General features: G+C 55.2%; 1 protein-coding gene across 2 annotated transcripts; it reads left to right on the forward strand.

Annotated features, from left to right (window-relative positions):
• The first annotated feature begins 3750 nt into the window (after positions 1–3750).
• Positions 3751–15659, forward strand: Map3k6 (mitogen-activated protein kinase kinase kinase 6). 2 transcript variants are annotated; one of them, XM_075946406.1, is made up of 30 exons: positions 3765–3829; positions 3936–4397; positions 5868–6007; positions 6102–6125; positions 6368–6558; positions 6676–6844; positions 8014–8120; positions 8442–8612; positions 8716–8828; positions 9177–9336; positions 9503–9665; positions 9749–9856; positions 9970–10019; positions 10093–10188; positions 10325–10412; positions 10504–10637; positions 10923–11050; positions 11300–11436; positions 11751–11856; positions 12280–12437; positions 12531–12723; positions 12818–12956; positions 13231–13387; positions 13508–13684; positions 13932–14037; positions 14266–14428; positions 14518–14630; positions 14717–14790; positions 15093–15169; positions 15368–15659. In XM_075946406.1, exons 2-30 carry the CDS (start codon positions 4055–4057, stop codon positions 15456–15458), a joined length of 3876 nt encoding a protein of 1291 aa, XP_075802521.1. In that variant the 5' UTR covers positions 3765–3829; positions 3936–4054; the 3' UTR covers positions 15459–15659. The 2 variants fall into 2 exon arrangements, with proteins under 2 accessions (XP_075802522.1, XP_075802521.1); XM_075946407.1 differs by lacking the exon at positions 6102–6125 and having other exon boundaries at positions 3751–4397.
• Positions 15660–15701: the final 42 nt, after the last annotated feature.

Here is a 15701-nt window from a genome sequence, read left to right on the forward strand (position 1 = left end):
CCTCTGCCTCCCGAGTGCTGGGACATAATTTTTAATCTAAAACAAAACAAAACAACAAAACAAAAACCCAGGCTGTACCATAGAAGACACACTGAAGGTCAAGGCAGAAGGCAGAGACAGGTCAGGAATGGACAAGGCTGAAGGCAGTGGAAAGTGACATCAAAGGAACTGAAAGATACTTAGGAGGTAAGCTCTAAGGACTGGAGGACTGATTGGCTTGGGGGACGAAGAAAGGGCACCAGGAAAAGGCCAGGAATATAGCTTAGGGTTCTTTGGGTAACATCTGTGCTTTAAATATCTCAGTTCTTTTTTTTTTCTTTCATTTTTTTTATTTAATTAAAAATTTCCACCTCCTCCCCGCCTCCCATTTCCCTCCCCCTCCCCCCAATATCTCAGTTCTTATCCCAACAAATCAAACAGGTTATTTTGTCTGTCTTCCTGCAGGACCGGCCATCTCCTACAGATGAGGACCAGGTTTTTATCATTTCAATCTCCCCAGGGGCTTACAAGATTTTGTCATGGGTTGAGTGTCAGCAAGAGTTAATGAAGGAGTTGAGTCTATCATTATTCACGGGTGAAGCTCAGTCAGAGGAGTCACTCTGGAACCATAAACCCCCAATCCAAAGAGCAGAGAATTGTCCATCCAGTCCTCACATCCACCCAGCCCCAACTGCCACCTCCCCTGGCTTTCCCTGCCCCAGAGCAGTCTGGATCCATAGCAGGGTGCATAGGTATCACCCCAGGCATTCCAGAGGTGACAAGACTGGTCTGTGGTTTTGGGAGACCCGAGTCTGAGTTTTGGATGGAGAACAGGAAATTTAAACTAGCTTACTCTGAAGGGTGAGTTCCCAGCATGAGGGTGGGGAAAGCTCAAATCCCTACCATCCCAGCCTCCTCTTCCTCCCAGGTACCCTGGGAGGGCAGGCAGAGTTGGAAGGCTTCAATGGCAATGGCACTTTTATTCTCTATGCTGCCTTCTGCCTGGGGGAAAGAGGAGAGCTACCAGTGGGTGCTGGGCAAGTTCTTAGAGGGCACTGCAGTTGACCCATAGGGGGCCCCTGGAGCGGGGAACAGGGAGGCTGGCTGTTTCTCAACATTGTCCTTGCATACATGAATAAGGCTAGGTGATTTCTTCCCTTCTGTGTGCTTCGGTTTCCTCATCTGAGAAATGGCAATCTTGAAACAGCATGGTACCCGAGGGAAAGAATTAGGCTCCGGGAAGGAACAGCATCAGTGTGCAGTTGGTACTTACTATGGGACTCTGGGCAAGTCCTTTTCCAGTCACAGCCTCAGTTTCCCCTTGTACAAAGCAGGGACACGGACACGGTGTGGGGGTTGGGCTGCTATCTGAGGCTTTGTTGTGCCTCGACATTCTGAGCTCCAGGAACCAGAGAGATTTCTTTCAGAAAAGCAGGGCGTGCTGGGAGGTATCTGAAAGGGGGAAGTGGTTATGGGGAGGTGCCTCTGGGGAACCCCTTTTCCTGCCCAGGCCCAAGAAGTTCCTCACAGCTTTCCCTGACACATGGTTGCCCAGGCTGAAATCGGAGCTGAGAGTAGACAAAGAAGCTGGAGAGAAGCTGAGAATTCTGGAGGGGATAAGATTTGGAGCAAACTGATGGCTTGGAACAGGAGTCCTGAGTTCAAGTCTCTAGTTCCACTGATTAACTGAATGACCATAGGCAAACGAACAAACAAAACCGGGTCCTTGGTGCTGCTGGGATCTTATGGGGACTGATAACATCCACCTCATCACTGATTGGAGGCCGCCTTGGGGTAGTATCTGTAAGGGTGCCTGGCATACTGTAAGGTGCCAAGATACCTTCCACTCCTCCCTGTAGGGGACTCTCTGAGCTTCCACAATGGGAAGCCTTTTACCATCTATGATGCAGACTATGTTTCGAGTTAGGCTGTGTGGTGACTGTCCCTGGTTCCTGGTGATACAGATCCTGCGATCCAGCACTACAATGTGTCTGAGGCCACTGCCCACAAATATGCCATCAGGCAAAGGCGTGGGTGACCCCTACTGCAGGGTTTACATGATGCTTTGCTAGAGCACTCCAACTGTCAGCGGCTTATCACTCCTTACTGCTTCCTTCCCTAGAGCCACCCCCTTGCCAAGGCCTCTGCTTCCTACTCCACACAGTAACCCTTTCCTGGCTCTCGGGACTTTTTGGTATTTTTACTAGGGAGCAAACCCGTAGAAAACAGAGCAGGGCCATTAGCTTCCGATCTGTGCAAGGAAGAACTTTTTGTTGTTGTTGTTGTTGTTTTTTCAAGACAGAGTTTCTCTGTAGCCTTGGCTGTCCTGGAACTTGCTCTGCCAACCAGCATGGCCTCAAACTCACAGAGATCCGCCTCTGCCTCCCAAGAGCAGGGGTTAAAGGCGTGCGCCACCAAGGCTGGCTCCTATTTGCTTCTTGTAAAGTGTGGTTTCCACCCTAGCCTCTGTAATGGGCCAAGTTTTCCCTCTCTGTTGCTTCTTGCCCAGCCCATTGGTTCAAACCAAGGAAGGCATGCTTTACTTTCCTGAGACAACAAACTATGAAACAGAGATTAAATACTCAATTTGTCCAAAACCCCAACATATTTTGAAAATGTTTTTAGATCTATTGATGTGTATGAGTGTTTTGCCTGCAAGTACGTACGTACATCATGCCGGGCGGTGGTGGCGCACGCCTTTAATCCCAGCACTCGGGAGGCAGAGGCAGGTGGATCTCTGTGAGTTCGAGGCCAGCCTGGTCTACAAGAGCTAGTTCCAGGACAGGAACAAAAAAAAAAAAAAAAGCTACGGAGAAACCCTGTCTCAAAAATCCAAAAAAAGACCTGTATGTACATCATGTGTATGAGTGCATGGGGCCCCCTGGAACTAGTCACAGATGGTTGTGAGCCACCATGTGAGTGCTGGAGGCCAAACTAGGGTTCTCTGAAAGAGCAGCACATGTTTTTTTAACATCTCTCTCTCTCTGTCTCTGTCTGTCTGTGTCTCTCTGTCTCTGTCTCTCTCTCTCCAGCTCCAGTCCCCACCATAAAAAACAAGGGCAGCACTGTGGTTCTAAGAACTGGACACGTTTGCATCCAACCTCAGATTCCTAAAGTCCCCAGTTCCCAAGTTCAGGGTCCACTAAGGTTTTAAATCAACTGATTCCTTGATCACTAATTCATACTGGGAATTTGAAGGTCTTTGGTGAATTTGAAGCTGGGATAATGCTCTTTGTAACCCCAAAGATAGGGCTTCTGGAGCTCCCTTCAAAGGTAGTGCCTGAGTGTACAGTGGATGTGCGTCTTGGTCCCAGGGTCAAGCTTGGGTAGATATAAGCATGGCTTCACAGACAGTGAGGCTCTCGGGAAAGCAAGCCTGTCTAAGTTCAAGACGTCAACCTCCTATCTACCAGCATGAACATTACATCATGGGGCACCTACTGGTACTACACAGTGTCACCTCCCGACACCCCACCCCCGCCGCCCCCGTGTCCTGACATCCTCTCATTCATCAGCTCCCTGCAGGGCGAGGGCCCTCTTCTTCCCTCTCCTTGGCGGGGCCACACATCTTAGGAGCGCCTGCCAGGGAGCAGTCCACAGTGTTTGGCCCGAATAGGGGCACAGGCTGTTCCGGAAGTGGACAGTGTCAGAGGTTCTAGCGGGAGAGCTGGGAGGGAGAGTCGCTGGGGAGCCGCATTGCCCCAGGGCCGAGGGTGGAGCTTTCCCAGTCGGGAAAGGGCTGGGCCCAGCCTACTTGTGAGGGCAGAACAGTGACTGCCAGCACTCCCTTGAGAAGTCTGGGTGTCGCATACTGCCGGTTGAATTCCCAGGATCCTTCTGTGACCTGCCTGTGAGCCGAGGATTACTGGGTACCCCAGATTCCCAGAACCCAGTCCTGTATTGCAGATCTGAAAGGACCGTGAAAGTTTGAGCAAAGATTTCTCTCTGGACTTCAGATTTCCGGAACGTGAGCACGTCCAGCCCATCTCCGGATCCCGGCTTGGATTCACATCCCCAGCCTCGTGCCCTGTCCCGGGTCCTCCGCGCCCGGCGCCTGGCGCCCGAGCGCCCCCGCATGGCGGGTCCGTGTCCCGGGGCCGGGGTTCTAGAACGCGCGGGCAGCTGCTGGCAGGACCCTCTGGCGGAGGCGCTGAGCCGGGGCCGCTCGTCCCCCGCGGTTGCGGGTCGGGGCTGCGCGCGGAGCCGGCCGCTCAGTGTGGTCTACGTGCTGACCCGGGAGCCCGGGCCCGAGGTGGAGCCCGGCGCGGGAACCGAGGCAGAGCCGCTGCCGCTGCGATGCCTGCGCGAGGCCTGTGCTCAGCTCCAGGGCACGCGGCCACCCCCGCTGCTGCGCAGCCTGCCCTTCGCGACGCTGGCTCTAGGTGACACCGCGGCGCTGGACTCCTTCTACAACGCCGGTGAGCCCCTGGGGGCGGGGCTTGATCTTGGGCGGGACAAGGGGCGGGGCTCGGCGACCCCTGACGGGGCGGGCGTAGGTATCAGATCTACGGTGTCTATGGTAAGCTAAAACAGGATTTAAGAGGGGGCTGTGATAACGACACGGGAATTTAGTGGATTATGGATGTGGCGGGACTCGAGACTAGATTTGGGAGTCCCAAAAGTTAGCGTGGTGCCGCGCAGGTGGGGCGGGGCAGGCGAGCTCTAGGGGCGGGGCTTAGGGAGGGGCAGAGCTGTGGTTTTCTGCGTAGGCCGGAGAACGCGTTATTAGGGTGATCTCACTTTGTTCTCTTCGTGAATCCTGAGAGGGTGCTTGGTCTAGGGCTAGGGGCTGTCTCCACAAGGTTGAAGCTGAGAAGTCCTAGCGTTATTACAACCAAGGATAGATCTAAAGAGGCGGGAAAGGAAGCGCTGAGACAACCCATCCGGATTGGATTCTAGGAGACTTGGGAGTCAAAAGAGAATGGGAGGGGCAGGAATGGGTCTGGCAGGGGGGCAGGGCTGCCAGAGGAGAGGTCAGAAGAAGGCAAATTCCTCTCTTTTCCACCTACCCGGATGCTCCACCTCATCCCTATTTGTTCCTCCCAAAGTCAGGGAACCGTGTTTCCTGGATATCTGTGAAATCGGAGCTTAAAAATGAAGGCTGACACAAGCACACCACAGATACAGACATGGACTCCTCCGTGTTGAGTCACACAATCCCTCCCTTGCAGACAGAAAGCTACACACGCACACATAAAAGCACAGAATTGTCTTCACATATCCTGACTTCAAGGCTGGAGAGATGGCTCTGTGGTTAGGAGCACTTGCTGCTCTTCCAGAGGACCCGAGGTCCCTAATACACATGGGGTGACTCACAACCACCTGTACCTTTGTCTCCAAAGGATCTAATGCCCTCTCCTATCATCCACTCACACGGGCACACAAAAACATATATACATGAAATAAACCAGAGACAGACAGAGACTAGGTTGAGGAGTCGGAGGACTTCTGTTTACAAAGTTCCCGTCTCCTACATAATGTGGAAATGCCCAGCGGGAGCCCTGTTATATAGCTCATTTTGGGGCCTCAGTGGGATGAGAGTCCTTGGACAATCTTCCGTAACACCAGCAATACAAGAATTGTGAAAGCATTGGGAAGTTCTCCAGAGCAGAGCTGTACCTGGCAGGAGGTGCAGGCAGGGTAGTTGAAGTGGCATAGATCCCAGGGCTCCTTCCCCTGGAGCTGTGTCAGTTCTCAGACTGACAGACACCTCTGTCCACAGATGTGGCAGCACTGGAGGTGAGCATCTCCCTGGGCCTGGAGCTGTGCCTCAGCTCTCAGACTGACAGACACCTCTGTCCACAGATGTGGCAGCACTGGGGGTGGGCATCTCCCTGGGCCTGGAGCTGTGCCTCAGCTCTCAGACTAACAGACACCTCTGTCCACAGATGTGGCGGTGCTGGAGGTGAGCAGCTCCCTAGCGCAACCCTCCCTGTTCTACCACCTGGGCGTGCGGGAGAGCTTCAGCATGACCAACAATGTGCTCCTCTGTTCCCAGACTGAGCTCCCCGGCCTGCAGGCCCTGCGTGTAAGTGGCCAGATGGGTGGCAGGGACAGGTGTAGGGTCAGGCTGGGGTTCGGGCTTCCCAGAATGCCAGTGTCTGATTGTCTGCCTCCTGCAGGAGGATGTTTTCCAGAAGAACTCGGTGAGCAGAATTTACTGTTCATGCTATGTGTTTTAACCTTTGGCTGCCACTAATCCTCCCCGACTCTTTATTTACCTCTGACATCAGTGTGACCCTCTGCTCCATGTCGCCTCCTCTTGTAAAAGTGTGACCATCACCCTTTTCTGCTAGTCCTGTCTTCATTGGTACTAATCTCTGGTCACTCTCTAACTCTCTGCTGACCTGTGTGTGATCTCCACTGATTGCTGCCTTCTTCCCACCAGGACTGTGTTGGCAGCTACACACTGATCCCTTACGTGGTGACAGCCACTGGCCGGGTGTTATGTGGTGATGCAGGCCTCCTGAGGGGCATAGCTGATGGGCTAGTGCAGGCTGGGGCGGGCACTGAAGCCCTGCTCACTCCCCTGGTGGGCCGTCTTGCCCGCCTGTTGGAGGCTACACCCACAGACTCTTGGTAATGGGGCTCACAAGGAGGGGGCACCAAGAAGAGGCTGATGAGGGTGAAGTGGGCTAGGGCTGAGGGACAGGCCCATCATTCTCTCTCCCTCCCTTCCCTGGCCTTGGGCATCAGCGGCTATTTCCGGGAGACCATTCGGCAGGATATCCGGCAGGCTCGGGAGCGGTTCAGTGGGCAGCAGCTGAGGCAGGAGCTGGCTCGCCTGCAGAGGAGGCTGGACAGCGTAGAGCTGCTGAGCCCTGATATCATCATGAATCTGTTGCTGTCTTACCGCGATGTACAGGTGTGTCACCGGCGTTCTGAAAGGCCATGGCTTAGGATGTAACTCCAGCACTCAAATGGTAGAATCAGGGAGAGCAGGAGTTTCGGGTCATCCTGTTTACAAGCGAATTTGAGGCCAGCCTGGGCTACAAGGGATCCTGTACCAAAACCTAAATAGGAAAGAGAGAGAGCAAGATCATTGTATAATAGGCATTTGTTGCTAGACAAATCCAAGTTCAACCCCTGGCTGTAAGTAAATTGCCAAAGCTCTCTGAGCCTCCATTTCCTTATTTGTTTTGGTATTATTTTTTTAAAAACATAGTCTCACTGTGTATCCCTGGCTGCCACGAAACTTGATATGTAGATCAGGCTAGCCTACATGGCCACCTGCTTCTGCCTCGTGAGTACTAGAATAAAGGCATGTGCTACCACACCTGACTTTATTATTTTTTTAAAGATGTATTTTATTTTTTAATTGTGTGTATGTATATGAAAATTGAACTTGGTCCTTTGGAAGAGCAGCAAGCGCTCTTAGCTGCTGCCCAGCCGTCTCTCCAGCCCTCATTTCCTTATTTCTTTCTTTTTGTTTGTTTGTGTTGTTTTGCTTTGTTTTTGAGGCAGGGTTTCTCTGTAGTTTTGGAGCCTATCCTGGAACTAGCTCTTGTAGACCAGGCTGGCCTCAAATTCACAGAGATCTGCCTGCCTCTGCCTCCTGAGTGCTGGGATTAAGGGCCTGCACCATCACTGTCCGGCCTCATTTTCTTATTTCTGAGGGATGATCCTGTCACTGCCTTAGAGGGCATTTGTGAGGTTAGAAATGTCCAGCAGAGGATGTGCAGTGGGTTCTTGATGGGAGTTATGGGCTTGAATTTGCTTGGCCTAAGAGAGTTCTGCAGAGTCTTCAGGGTCTGGGGAGGAGAGTATCAGGAACTGGACAGGCTCAGTCTTGAGATTTTCCTCTGCCAAGAGTAGTTACACACACCTTTAATCCCAGCACTCGGGAGGGAGAGGCAGGCGGATCTTTATGATATTCAAAGCCAGCCTGGTCTACGGAGCGAGTTCTAGGACGGCCAGGGCTACACAGAGAAACCCTGTCTTGAAAAACAAAATCACCACCACCACCAACAACAACACTAAGGATTTTCCCCCTTGTCAAGGGCTCATGCTGGCAATGCCCGTTCCCTCCCGCAGGACTACTCAGCCATCATCGAGCTGGTGGAGACGCTGCAGGCCCTGCCCACCTGTGACGTGGCTGAGCAGCACAATGTCTGCTTCCACTACACATTCGCCCTCAACAGGTGAGTGGTGGGCCAAGGTTTGGGTCAGAGTCCCAGGGTCCCTGTGGCTTGTTCTCTGCGGAGCAAGAACACTGGCATCCCCCTTGGTAGGGTCATAGCTGTCCAAGGTCCTACCCGTTAGAGCTATTTGTAACTAGAAAGAAATCACTTCCACGGGGCGTCACTAACTCTAAAGATCAATGCCAGCCAGGATCAGTGTCATTTGGGGCTTATTAATATTAAGCCCCTAGAAAGGTCCCTCTATTTATGGCCTAAGGGGTCGCTGGACTGGGTGGGTCAGAGCCAGCAGACATCGATCTTCACCTGTTTCCTCTGCCTTAGGAGGAACAGGCCTGGGGACCGGGAGAAAGCCCTGGGTGTGCTGTTGCCATTGGTGCAGCATGAGGGCCCCGTGGCACCCGATCTGTACTGCATGTGCGGTCGTGTCTACAAGGACATGTTCTTCAGCTCTGGCTTCCAAAATGCGAGGCACCTGGAGCAGGCCTATCACTGGTAACTCACACAAGAGAGCGGGTACAGGGCTTAGCCAGGAGGATGAGGGATGGGGCTGTGGGCATCCATCCAGCCCTGCATCCCGCGCCCAACCTGACTCCAGGTACCGCAAGGCTTTTGACGTGGAGCCCAGCCTGCACTCGGGCATCAATGCGGCGGTTCTCCTCATTGCGGCTGGCCAGCAGTTTGAAGACTCCGAGGAACTCCAGCTGATAGGTAAACCCTGCTGCTAGCCCACTGTACCCAGCAGGGTCCAGAGAGGGCAAGGAAAGAACCCTGGGCAACAAGAAGCACCGGCACATGGACTTTGTGATTGATCTGCTCATAACCACGCTGGAGGCCTTGGGAGCCTTTGAATCCCATATTCTTCCCAAGCCCACACTTGTGTCTGTCAGACTGAATTCCACGTCCACTTGTGCCCAAGCCCTCACCTGTGCTAGGACAAGATCTTGCCACACCTACCTTTTGGCCCCTGTTTGCATTCATGTAAACTCAGTGTGACCCACACTTGGGACTTCCTCGCTCCTGTACCTACACTCACTGGAGCCCATACCGCCCCACCAGGCATGAAGCTGGGCTGCCTGCTAGCTCGCAAAGGCTGTGTGGCGAAGATGCAGTATTACTGGGATGTAGGATTCTACCTGGGAGCCCAGATCCTTGCCAATGACCCCATCCAGGTGGTTCTGGCTGCAGAGCAGCTGTACAAGCTCAATGCCCCCATATGGTAGGTGGCCCCTTCTTCCTTCCTGCTCCTGTGTCCATTGGCACCTCCCAGTCACGACCCCAACATGTTGATGCCACTGCCCATGGCACCCAATGCCCCTGTCCTGACTACCCGCAGCCAGGCGGCCCCTGGGCTGAGCTGAGGCCAAGGCTGTGTGTGCTCTCAGGTACTTGGTATCAGTGATGGAGACCTTCCTGCTGTATCAGCACTTCAGACCCACGCCAGAGCCCTCGGGAGGACCCCTGCTACGAGCCCACTTCTGGCTGCACTTCTTGCTACAGTCCTGCCAGCCTTTCGACGCAGCCTCTCCTCAGGTGGACCAGTGCCTGGTGAGGCCAGTGGGAGCCAGGGACCCAGGGAGCCAGGGATGAGGCATGCGGCTCCTGACAGATCTCTTCCCTACTGCTTAAAGGTGCTGCGGCTGGAGATTAACAAAGTCCTGCTGCCTGCCAGGCTCACGATTCAGGGGACAGACCCAGTGAGCGCAGTGACCCTAAGCCTTCTGGAGCCTGAGACTCAGGTGACGCCCCCCCCCACTCGAGTCCTCTCACTGCTAAGCATTCCTTTCTCCTACCCCATCTAGTCCCAGCACCCCCCCCACACACACACCATATACACTTTTTCCTCTTGCAGGAGGATTCTTCCAGCTGGACCTTCCCAGTCCCCTCCATCTGTGGGATCAGGTGAGAGGCAGAACCCTCGGCCAGCCCCTGCCCCCGCCAAGCCTGACGTTCACTGGCCTCTCTCCTTCCCTAGTGCCTCCAAGCTGGACCAGCGCTGCTGCTTCCTCTACGCACTTCCTCCCGCCCAGGATGTCCAGTTGTGCTTCCCCAGCGTCGAGCGCTGCCAATGGTCCGCTCAGCCTTTTGGAGTTGGGGCTGGGATGCCCAGGGGACGGAAAGAAAGGAAGGGGGGGCAAAGTTGGCCTGGGGCTCTTGGGGGATGGTTCCTATCTAGATTGCCCTTTCCACTTGTTTGCCCTCTTCAGGTTCTGTGGCCTCATTCAGGTCCTGGTGATGAATCCAGATTCCTCAGCACCCACTGAGGAGGCAGAGGGCGCGAGGGAGGTGCTGGAGGTGAGACTGTGGAACTGGGGGGCTGGAGGAGAAGCCAAGAGCGAGGGGCCCAGCTGAGCTGAGCTGGGTCCTTACCTTCTGTGCCCTTCAGTTTGATTACGAGTACTTGGAAACCGGTGAGCGGCTGGTGCTGGGCAAAGGCACGTACGGGGTGGTGTACGCTGGCCGCGACAGGCACACGAGGGTGAGAATCGCCATCAAGGAGATTCCAGAGCGGGATAGCAGGTGTGCTGCCTTGGTTCACGCAGGTCCCAGGGCTCTGGAGGGTGGGCATGAGCAGGTCAGGTGTGTGTGTGGGGGGGGGAGAGACATGAGAACTGAGCGGCTGTGGGCATGGAACCATGGCTGGGAATGTGGCCCCTACAGTGAGTGGGGCAGATGGGAGAGGCCTGTGGGCGGGGTAATGTAAGGGTAGAAAGCTGATTCTGGGAGCATGGTCTCATGGTACAGGGCCGTGGGGGATTATCTCTGCTCACATCTTGCTCATTGCCCTCTCCCCTACATTCCCAGGTTTTCCCAGCCCCTGCATGAAGAGATCGCTCTTCACAAACGACTGCGCCATAAGAATATAGTGCGCTATCTGGGTTCGGCCAGCCAGGGCGGCTACCTCAAGATCTTCATGGAGGAAGTGCCTGGAGGTACCAGTCCTGCGTGGGAGGGGAGTGAAACCTGAGGTGTGGGGCATGAGAATGAAGTCAGACAGGGGTGGCAAACCCTAGGGGGGAAATGAACTCTAGCGTGGGTGTGTGTCACCTAGAATTACCTGGCAGAGTGGGTTTGGGGATAGGAGTCTGGGTCATGGGAATGGATGCGCCTGGGCCTGGAGCAGAGGGACATTGAGGGGAGTAAGCGGGTGTAAATTATAATTATGAATTGTCTTTGCCCAGGCAGCCTGTCCTCCTTGCTTAGGTCAGTGTGGGGACCCCTAAAGGACAACGAGAGTACTATTAGTTTCTACACACGTCAGATCCTGCAGGGACTCAGCTACCTTCATGAGAACCGCATCGTGCACCGGGACATCAAGGTCAGCCTTGTGGCTGGTCCATTCGGCCTGCCGGGGGTGGGGGAGACATTGTGCCTGTCCGAGGCTGGCAGTTTGGAATGAGAGAGCCCACCTTTGCAAGGGTGGGGGACCTAGCAGAGAGGTCTCTTCAAGGAGGAAAAGTCATGTCTGAAGCCAGAGCAGAGAGCAGCACCAAGTAGGGCATATACATGGGACAGCTGGGGGAGGATTCGATAGGGGCTGGCTCGGGATGTAATATCCAGGAGATTCAGGTCTCAGAATGGGGGGGGGTCTAGTTCATCTCAGGGGCCAATCCCAGTGTCCACTTCCATCAGGGGGACAATGTATTGATCAACACCTTCAGTGGACTACTTAAGATTTCTGACTTTGGCACCTCCAAGCGGCTGGCAGGCATCACGCCCTGCACAGAGACTTTCACAGGTGGGTGGTGAACTCTCGGAGACTTCTGGGGAATGGAGTTTCTTCTGGGCAGAGTGGTGAATGGAATCTGGGGACAGGTGACTAGATCCAGGGGGAGGTGATAAACGCTAGACTCCGAGGTTGGACAACTGATGAAAATGAGTTTGTCACCTCAGATAGATGGAAGGCAAAGGGGGGTGGGTAGAGTTTGGGGGGAAGACGGTGAGATATGTACAAGCTGTGGGCGACGGAGTCTTTGATCGCCGTGCAGCCTCGCTTAAAAATGGAAGCTTGGCGGGCGACGGAGCCTAGGCAGATGATGAAACTCACGTTAGGAACCTGATGCCCACTGTTTGAGATGATGGGTTCACCTTGGGGGCAGGTGGCCAGCGGATGATGGAGGCATTGAAGCCTGGGTTGCCATTGTTCTGATTCCTTTTCTAGGGACCCTGCAGTATATGGCCCCGGAAATCATTGACCAGGGTCCGCGAGGATATGGAAAGGCCGCTGACATCTGGTCTCTGGGCTGCACTGTGATTGAGATGGCCACAGGTCGACCACCTTTCCACGAACTAGGGAGCCCGCAGGCTGCTATGTTTCAGGTGAGTTCCTCTGGGGTGTAGCCTCTGGAGGGTGGGTGGAGCCAGATAAACACATCTAATCTTGGCTTTATCCGGTCTGTCCCACCTCCACAGGTGGGCATGTACAAGGTACACCCTCCAGTGCCCAGTTCCCTGTCAGCTGAGGCCCAAGCCTTCCTCCTCCGAACTTTTGAACCAGATCCCTGCCTCCGAGCCAGTGCCCAAGAGCTGTTGGGCGACCCCTTCCTGCAGCCAGGGAAGAGGAGTTGCAGCCCTGGCTCTCCTCGTCCTACTCCCCAGCCCCCAGGTGCTTTGAGGGTGGAGAAAGTGAACACAGCGGAGCGGAGGGCAGAGGCGCTGAGCTGGTGGGAAGACTGATTGATGGTTTGTTCCTCCCTCAGGCGCCCCTTCCACTGACTCCAGTCCTTCAGCTGACTCAGCCACCCAGTCTCAGACATTCCCGAGACCCCAAGCACCCTCTCAGCACCCACTCAGTCCGCCAAAGCGCTGCCTTAGTTATGGGGACACTAGCCAGCTCCGGTGAGTGCCTAGGGTCCTGGAGTGGGTTTCCTTCATTTGGTTTTGCCTTTCTATTCATTTCTTCCAGAAAAGGCCTCTCTGAGTCCCAAACACCCTGACCCCTTACAAGAACAGCATCTGTTCCCTCCTGCACTTCCCCAGATGCGTGTTGCCTTCACTCTGCCCATCCCCGTGAAGTAGGCATAAAAGCAAAAGAGCCAGGATTCAAACCCTGCAGGAGAGGCGGCTGCGTGGCGTTGCCCACCCTTCATCTAATGCTCATCCTTTTGCCCAGTGTGCCTGAGGAGCCCGCAGCCGAGGAACCCGCCTCCCCCGAGGAGAGTTCGGGGCTGAGTCTGCTGCACCAGGAGAGCAAGCGCCGGGCCATGCTGGCCGCGGTGCTGGAACAGGAGCTGCCCACACTAGCAGAGAATCTACTGGAGCAGGAACAGGTGGGCGGCCCGCCCCAGCGCCCCCTGGTGGTCAGGCTGGGCTAAGGACTGATGGCCCACCAGCAAGCTTCTAGCTTCACTGCGGATGGTAACACCCACGGACGGCCCCTCTCTTCTCAGGATTCTCGACTCAGCAGGAATCACGTGGAACAGCTGCTCCGCTGCCTCGGGGCACAAATCCACACTCCTAACCGCCGGCAGCTGGCCCAAGAGCTGCGGGCCCTGCAAGCTCAGCTGCGGGCCCAGGGCCTGGGACCTGCCCTTCTGAATGGGCAGCTCTTCGCATTTCCAGAAGCGGTGAGGAAGCTTCCTCGCAGTTAGGGCTGTGCAATAACAGGTCATGAGCTCCCTGCAAGGACTTGATGTTCTAGAATTCTATGACTTCCGGGAAGAAGCACGTCTCTCCAGTCCTGGTCTCCCAGTCCCGCCCTTGACCCCAAGTCCGCCCACCTTTCTGTCCCAGACTTTCTAGGGCTTGGCAACCCAAACCCCACCTCTGTTTGCAGTTCACACTGTGTCAGCCGCGCCCTCCCTCCCTCCCCAGGTGAAACAGATCCTCCGCAGACGCCAGATCCGCCCACACTGGATGTTCGTGTTGGACTCGCTACTCAGCCGTGCCGTACGGGCGGCGCTGGCGGTGCTGGACGCGGGTAGGCGGGGTTGGAGCCCGCCAGCCGGACGGAGGGGGTGTGGCTATGGCGGGTGTGGCTCCGGGAGGCGTGGCGACCATAAAGCTGGGTGGTTGGCGGCTCAGTTCCGTGAGGCGGGAAGGATCCTGATTTGCGCTGTTTGGTCACTACCCACTTCCAACTCCCGGGCCCTCTGAGTCCTAAACGGGCGTCGCGCCCACCTTGAGCTCAGCCCACTCGAATTGGCAGAGGTGGAGAAGAAAGCGGTCTCACCAAAGTCAGAGGAGTGGAGTAAAGCGGAGTCCCCACAGAAACCGCAGGAGAGCCAGCAGCTACAGACCCAGCTCCCGCCAGAGCAGGGACCTCCGCCACTGACCGTTCAGCTGGGCCTCTTGCGCGCTGAGACTGACAGGTGAAGCCTCTTGGAATCACCTCAACCTGCACAGGCTTCAACCCGCAGGTTATTCCATTCTCCCCGCTCGCCCCTCTGCCCTCCCACAGGCTTCGAGATGTGCTGGCTGAGAAAGAACGGGAGTGCCAGGCCCTGATGCACCAGGCCCTACATGGGGTGCATGCAGAGACCAGGGCTTATGCCCTGGCTTCAGAGCCCCCAGGTGAGCAGACTTGCCTGGGGAATGGGGAGTGCAGGGCTACTTCTAGCAGGGGACACCTTTGGACTCATTGCCTGACTGTTTGACAGCCACTCTCTCCAAGGACCAGAGCCTGGTGCAGTGGCTGCAGGAACTGAGTGTAGACCCAGTCACTATCCAAACGGTAAGCAAGCACGTGCTGCTGTCCCTGACCCTGTCTTTGACCCCACCAACCAAAGGAGGCGCCTTAGTTTGTCTTCCAGCTCTCCAAAGGTTTTCCCTACTACAGAGAGAGACCTTCCATTGCTGGGCAAGCTCTTAGTATGCTCCTCTCATTAGACGGATGGGGAAACTGAGGCGGCAAGGGGGAAGTAACCTGCCTGAGAATTTTAGTAGGAAGAAGCAAGAACCTGAGTTTCTGGCTGTATCTCTTTGTAACTTTTTTTTTTTTGTAATCTTTCCCTGTCTCTGTTGGTTCACAACCAGCTCCTGAGCCATAGCTTCACCCTTCAGACCTTGCTCAGCTGTGCCACACAAGATGATCTCGTCTACACCCGAATCAGGTACATCTTGAGTCCTCCGGGGACGAACCCCCCCCCCCCGAGAGAGAGAGAGAGAGAGAGAGAGAGAGAGAGAGAGAGAGAGAGCTGTGAGCCTGCCTTGATTTCTCCCTGCAAACCACAGTCCCCTGTTCATAGTGGTTCCTAAAGAGAGCACAGGGCTTCTTCTGGCTGAATTACATTGACCCTTGATGTCCCCAGAGGAGGGATGGTGTACCGAATTTGGAGAGCCATCTTGGCACAGCGAGCAGGAGCCACACCAGTTACCCCTGGACCCCGGGAGGCTGAATGATGGCTTCAATGGGACACAGCTGCCGTGAATGAATGAACAGAGAAGACGCAAACACTTCTGACACACCTGTCCCCACACCCAGGAGCAACTGCAGCCCCAGGCCCCAGGCCCCAGGCCCCAACCTAGTGGGCTGGACTAACTAGGGAGGCGCCCAAGGACACTCCACACAATCAAAGACTATTAAACACTGCGCTTGTTACCGTGTTCCTCTCGGCATCTTCGGAAGAGTGGGGGGGTGGGTGG

The sequence above is a fragment of the Microtus pennsylvanicus genome, chromosome 13 (genome assembly GCF_037038515.1).
Source record: "Microtus pennsylvanicus isolate mMicPen1 chromosome 13, mMicPen1.hap1, whole genome shotgun sequence".
Lineage (NCBI taxonomy): Eukaryota > Metazoa > Chordata > Mammalia > Rodentia > Cricetidae > Microtus > Microtus pennsylvanicus.